At 53.1% G+C, this 6,670-nt stretch overlaps 2 protein-coding genes across 2 annotated transcripts; both read right to left on the bottom strand.

Moving 5' to 3' along the window:
• Positions 1 to 654: 654 nt before the first annotated feature.
• On the bottom strand, positions 655 to 3,815 carry BCR38DRAFT_343191 (Pleckstrin homology domain-containing protein; the record flags this gene model as incomplete). The annotated part of the gene is made up of 4 exons (XM_040856008.1): positions 655 to 2,361; positions 2,424 to 2,666; positions 2,721 to 3,266; positions 3,321 to 3,815. 4 exons carry the CDS (start codon positions 3,813 to 3,815, stop codon positions 655 to 657), a joined length of 2,991 nt encoding a protein of 996 aa, XP_040715925.1.
• Positions 3,816 to 5,953: 2,138 nt separating this feature from the next.
• On the bottom strand, positions 5,954 to 6,626 carry BCR38DRAFT_435334 (uncharacterized protein). Its single transcript, XM_040860365.1, has one exon. It carries the CDS (start codon positions 6,582 to 6,584, stop codon positions 5,988 to 5,990), a length of 597 nt encoding a protein of 198 aa, XP_040715926.1. The 5' UTR covers positions 6,585 to 6,626; the 3' UTR covers positions 5,954 to 5,987.
• Positions 6,627 to 6,670: the final 44 nt, after the last annotated feature.

The raw sequence follows: 6,670 nt of genomic DNA on the forward strand, positions 1-6,670 counted from the left end.
TCCTCTTACTCATCGCACCATCCATTGCACAGACGCTGACCCTTGAACGTGGACACTTTGAATCCTTTGTTCCGTGATCCCACGCTTTCTAGCACATCCTGCTCATCGCCAATGAGAAACGTCGAACGGCACCGCCGCCCTGGCGCTGATGCCATATTCGTGCAAAAGCGTATAGAAATAGGCAATGTGAGAGGAGTCTGATTTGATACCACCCACACTGTCCTTTCTCAACAACTAGCCACTACGGACCTCGTGGAATACGGTCTGCTGGGCTCCGCCGGGCTCCATCCTGTCCATAACGACCATTATTACCAACAACGTAGAAAACGAGCGTCAGGCCAGTTTCCCCCTTGCCCCCGAGCGCGCATGGTATCATCTAAAAATTATGTCCAAGAATGGTAGACATCAAATGAGTGCGTACGGCCGACGATGATGGAAAGTTGAAAGCAAGTTAACAGAAAAATGTGGTATCAATATGATGCATCGTCTATGCTGTAGGTTGTGCGCCGCCGCAATCAATGTCGTCCAATGATGAAAATGATGCATGACCTGCCTATCAGCGTCCTTTCAAGTCGTCGTCCCGTCTAGTGGTATCTCGTATGTGTTCAATTCGACCTCCGCCTCGCTTTTGTCATTGTTAGGCGCGTGTCGTCCTTAACACGTGTCGCCAACGCAGAACAGCTCTATTTCACCCACGCCACCAGGATTATACTGCTGTTGTTCTCTTATGGCTTCTCTGAAATCCATGAATGCGATCTGAATGTCCTCGTCGCTCTCGATGTTGACCGAGTCCCCATCCTCATCACGATACCGCAGCTTCAAATTACCCTTACCAATCGAGCTTTGGGTAAAGCGAGAGAGTTTGGCGTCGATACGATCAATCATGGACTGGTACGTGATGTTGAAGGCGACCACCAGTGTTTGGTAGGTGCCATCATCGCAGATAACTTTGACTTTCAGCTGGGTAGGACCGTCAGGGAGGGGGCTGAACAGAGGGTTGCCCTGTGTGGATGTCCCTAGAGGCGGCGACACAGGTATAGACCGATCTACCTGGAGGGGTTGTGGCATCGACGTGGGCGGCAGCCCTTGGCCCGGCCCTGGACCTGGCGTCGTCTGTCGGGGGTAAATGGGCTGTGATGGGAATTGGGACATCTTTCCACCATACGAGGCATGGGATTGATGCGCGCGATCCCGCTGTATACCCGGACTCTGCGTGTTGGTCCGTATAGGCACATCCTGCATCGGCGAGCCAGATTGAGACCGAGGGACGCCCGTGTCGCCATGCAGATGGGCCGGTATACCAGGAACCGCGGGCACAGGGGTGCTGTTGTTGGTCCTCCGCTGGGTCTGTTGCTGCCCATTAATGTCGGGGGTACTGAACGAGCGGCTGCGTTGCGCAGCAAGGCTTTGTTGCGACTGGTGGGATGACATAACGGGCATGGACGGACCGCGGGGGGTTCTCCCATTCATGCCGTAGGCGTTGACTGGAGACGACCCATCGCGGGAGGGTACTCGGGGCATTGCGGGAGCTGTGTAGCGGTTGTTGTCCTCCCCCCATCCTGGCTGTGGCGTTCCCGACTTGGGGAAATTGTACCCACCCGTCGAGAATTGCATGCTATTGGTCGCGCTCGTTCGCGTTGACGCTGGTGATTCCGCCGTGGGAGAGAAGTATGACTCGCCCCCACGAGGCCCGGGTGAGCCTCCGCCTTGAGTTACACCCTGCGTCTGTAGACTGAGCTGTCCGGGGGGGGGCGGTAGAGGGAATCGCGGAGGCGGCGCCCACGTCATGCCTGCAAGAGACTGCGTGCTTTCACCTGTCGCCGAACGGGCCCTCAAATTGTTGCTTGAGGCGTGGCGGGTCATTACACCGCCAGTCGAGGCCTGCTGGCTGCCAAATGAGAGACTTGGTGGTGCGCCCTGGGCAGGACCTTGCGGTTCGTCATCGTCACTCTCGGCCTGTTGAGCGTACGGGTTCTCCATGTTGCTCACAGTTCGCATCCAAGCGAAATCAGGCGGCGGCTGGTCAGGACTTGCAGCTAATATTGGTGCGTTGTCTTTCCTTTGCTGGTCCAATCCCGTTGCCCATTTCTTCATCATCTCCTCATTGGCAAATCTGATTACGAAGTTCTCCACCCCGGGGTCCCCTTTCCACCAGATTTGCACAGTGTAATGACCGGGCTTGGCGAACGAGAGAACTTCCGTGACATTTGTCATGAAAATCCTGCCTTTCAGCTGCAGCTTGTTATTCTTGTTTCGAACTTTGGGCGTGGTCGACTTCGCCTTGTCCTTCTTCTCCTTGCCCTTGTTTGGTTGCACCTCCTTACAGCACAACAGGATACACTCGAAAAGGTATATCTCATACTGTGCCCAAGTTAGCTCATCTCGCCTCCAGGACGTATTTTGAATCTCACGGGTATCCGTACGTCTTTCTCTTGTTCGCTGCGTCCTGTGACGACTGTATAGACGCCATGCAGCAGTAGCCGGCCAAATTGTTCCACCCTATGATTCTTCCAGTCGTCTACCCTGCCTATGAGGTCTTCTAGTGCTTCGTCGAGAAGATCACGGTCGACTGCCTCGTTCGCTTTGGACAGGGCCCTCTCTGCCGCCTCGATACCCGCGGAGAGGTCACTCTTGATACCCGAGTCCTCACTCTTCTTCAAAAGATCCTACATCTTGTTAGGTGGATGAGCTCAAGTCAGCTAAGAATGCCAACAACTTACCTTAAGCAGAAGTGGGTATTTCACCAGTCTCTGCATGGGCTTCAACAAGAAACCATCCAGCGTGTTGAAATCGCAGGCCACTGGATGTTGGATTAGTTGAATCTTGTCAAATACCTGGTTCGCCACCTGAGCGGCCTTGCGTTGGTTTGCGATGAAAGGCTGGTAGATGTTGAAGGACTCTTCGTGCATGGCGAACGGTGCGCCCCAGTGCTGAGACGTTGCGGGCATGGAGTTGGTGGTTTCTACTCGAATCAGAAATCGCCGCTGGAAGTCCAGAATTGCGTTGATATTAAGGAAGATCTGGTGGACAATATCACCGGGTATAACACCCTTCTGTTCCAGAGCCTTCTTCAAGTCATGCAGGTTTTCCAGATCCTGCACGTATTTTCGTTCCGTATCTACCAGTTCCTTGATGATGTGATCGCGGTATGTCATTTTTGAACCCGGTGCAACTGGTCCGTTGTTGTCTTCAGGGTATGGCTGGATTTGGTGCAGTAGCCCGCGCTGATCGGCGAGGTCCAATACATAGTTCACCACAGCCGTGACCTGCGTATCTGATTAGCATATCAAGTCGTGCCGGGAGGTACTTGGACTTCCTACTTTGACAAATCCCGTCGTGTCGTTGCCCAGCAGATCGTTGATCACAAAACACTCGGCTGGCGGGATCTTCAGCTCTTGCAGGCACGCCTGCACAAACTTGAAAACTGCTATCTTGGATTTTTTACTCTCGTTGGCATTTGAGTCCTCAACTCGAATCGGGCTGGCTGGCTGTAGCGCGTTGTACACAACGAGAAGAGGATAGCCAGTCCGCAGAAGATCCCACAGGGATTCCACCGGTTCGCCATCGGCAGCCTGGTCTTCCAACTGCTGCGTATACTCCTCAAAGCCGGGTACCTGAGCCAACCTTTGCCTCAGGGACACACATATTTGGTATAGCGACCGTGACGCGTCGGCTTTCTGGTTGATGATATTGGATGTGGCCATTACAGGGCCACCATTGGTAGGACCACCCTTAGTAGGACCACCATTAGTAGAGCCACCATTGGCAGGACCGCCGCGGCCGGCCTCACTTTGGGCTGCTACCAAAGTCGACATAGAGGATAAGGATGAGGTTGATCCCGTGCCAAACTGTGTTGAGCCAGACAACTGACTTGCCCGTAACCCGTTCATCGTGGAATTGGAGATGCCGCCAATATTGCTAGCTGGAAAAACCGGGGCCGTGTTCGTCCTGAGGAATGTTGGGGCATGTGCCATAATGGCTACCCCATTCGCCGCCTTCCTGTGTTCGCCGAATTCTCTATCGCGAGGTCAATTACAAGCTCGTCAAGTGGCGTGAAGGGCGATGTCGTGGGTTATGTTCTTTGGGTGGTCCGGCGACAGGCACACGAAGGGTGGAATAGTTGCCGATCAGAGGGGCAAAGGAGTGCTGGAATCCAATCGCCAACAACACTTGTATCAAGGTAAATATGGGCCACGCCTCTCCTTTTTCTTGTTGAAAAGCGCAAGTCGGCAAAAATAATTGTTTCTTGCTTGTGGTTGGTGTTGGCGGGTCACTTCTCCTCCACTCGACTCGACTCGATTAGGGTCACCCTTCGTTCGTTGGACTTGTGACGGATGATTCCCAACGGAGTACTTCAGTTGAAGGTGCTCTTTATCTTTCCCACTTGGCCGCCACAGTCCGTAAACCCCGCAGTCCGGAGGTCTTGCCGTCACAGGTTGCTTTTCCCGACGGTGAAGGTTGCTTTGGCCCTGCTGGCGCCAGGCTCTTCTTGTTGTTGCTATCGTCGTATTCTATCGACGATAGTTTGGTGTTTGCTTTTCCCCTGATCTCTCAGAACAAGCAGTTCGGGTTTCCGTGGGATTAGAAGCGAATAGGTTCCTAGGTGTTTGCGACAAGAATCGTGTCGTGTGGTGGTGGATTATGGCGATAGGGCGACGTGAAACATGGAGGTCTAGAAGTGCCGAGAGCGGCGGTTAGTAGACCAATGTCGTCTGCCCTGTCAGCCTGTGTTGCGGGTGGTGCGGCGGTGCAGTCACCTCGGGCGGCTGCAACGAGGATGGCGGTGGACTCTCGTCGAAATGTTTGCCTCCGTGTGGGGAAAAGGAAGCAGTCACCGGAATTGTTCGAGAGCCAGTATCGCCTTTGAGCAGGAAGCTTTGTCTTGGGTTTGGTGGCCAAGGTGGTAAAAAGGTGGTGTGCTTCTTCTTGAGGCCCCCCGTATTCAACGTATGCAAGTCTGCGTTTTGTCTCTTTGTGCTTTCTGCCGGTTGTGTGCAGCCACTGTGCAGTTGCATCAACAGAGGTGGGTTGGGTTCGGTGGGCAACACTCAAGTAATAATGAAAGTCAAATACTCAATGATTCACCTGCACCTGCACTTTTGTGTACGCGTCGGCACTCGAGGAGGAAACACACAAGATAAGGATCTCAGTGAATGGACTCAACCAAGAGGACAGGGGAGAGTAAAAGCAGAAGAGCGCTACCCAAAGAAGAAGGGGAAGTTCTTGTCGCGGTGTTCCATTGGCATTGCTGTGTGCAATTGTCTGTCACTCCCTCATGGATCAGATGGACTGCACTAACAAGCCAACTACCAGCCAGGAAAAGAGGCTACTCGCATTTGGGCATTGAATGTGATGGAGACCTTGCTGTTTCAAATTAGCGAATACCACCGCTAAGCCCGATGCAGCCTAACGACCGTCCCAAATCCGACCGTGATCGCCAGGCAAGACCGCTGTGAGAAGGCAGAGACTCACGGCCGTGACCGGTAGGACTCGACCATATCCCAGTCTCTTGATGCCCATTTGATCTGTGCAGTTGAGCAGCTGACTTTGAGCACCACGGCTTCCAAAAGCTGATCAATACTGCCAAGTGGGAAGTGGTTATACGAAACACCAATATTGCATTGAAAAAAGTACCCCGTCCTCCGTCCTGCAGGAGCTCGCAACCCACTGCATTCCAATCTGGGAATCCATCTGCAGACCGACAGGATGCAGTCCCCATGGTACTGTCCACGGCCACTTTCACTACGCCCCTTTCTTTCTTTCTTACGGGGAGAGTCTGGTTCTCTTGCTCAGTAGAAAGGCTGCCCACTTGGTTTGTACACAAGTACTCACTCATGCATAGTGGATCAAGAATAGACAAAAGTCTGCCAGATTCTATTGTCGGGCCCGTCAAACACAATGGCAAAGTCAATTATGTGACAGATGGCCGCTGACAGATAGCCCGCGCGACTCTGCGGAGCACAGGCTGCAGCGGACTTCGTTGACATTCAAAAGGCAAAATGGTCTATGTCACCACACGCCCGAACGTCGTGGCCCCAGTAATCCGCAATATTTATTATCTGCACGATCCAGGACTGGCAAATGCCTAGAAGGATCCCAACATCGTCGTGAGCGAACAGGTTGTCGAATAGGGGTTTGCATGGTCTATCAAAATTGACGAACCCTACCTCTCCCTCCCCTCGGGATCCAACCTTGGCCCAGTCCTCCAACCTTAGTAAAGCTCCCATCCGCCCAAACTCTATCTTTGAGACCTCGGGGCAACCGCTACAATTCCAGCTTGAGCTGCCATTTGTCGGATATGGGAGCAGGAATATGATCTTCTTGACTTGCATAATAAGGCAGAATACGGCCTTCCGCCTGCGCCTGCACAGAAGTAGACTCGGTGGCTTGGTACCAAGTCTTTGCCCCGTTGGTTTTCGATCCTCTATCAATGATAGTGGGGTTCTTCGACGCCAAATTGTGACAATCTGATAGCTGTCCCTTTGCTCCTCTTGCTCGACTCCCTTTTCCGACTTTCTCACCCAGGAAGAGGGGAGGGGGGTCGCAGGGATACGCCCACAAGCACAAGCAGAGACCGTGGGCATCCCTTCACATCTCTTAGCATCCGAAAGCTTCTGCCTGTCCACCATTCCCATTGAGCGGGGACATCAAATATGCCCAGGTGTTCTTT

The sequence above is a fragment of the Pseudomassariella vexata genome (assembly GCF_002105095.1).
Source record: "Pseudomassariella vexata strain CBS 129021 chromosome Unknown BCR38scaffold_7, whole genome shotgun sequence".
NCBI classification, from domain to species: Eukaryota; Fungi; Ascomycota; class Sordariomycetes; order Amphisphaeriales; family Pseudomassariaceae; genus Pseudomassariella; species Pseudomassariella vexata.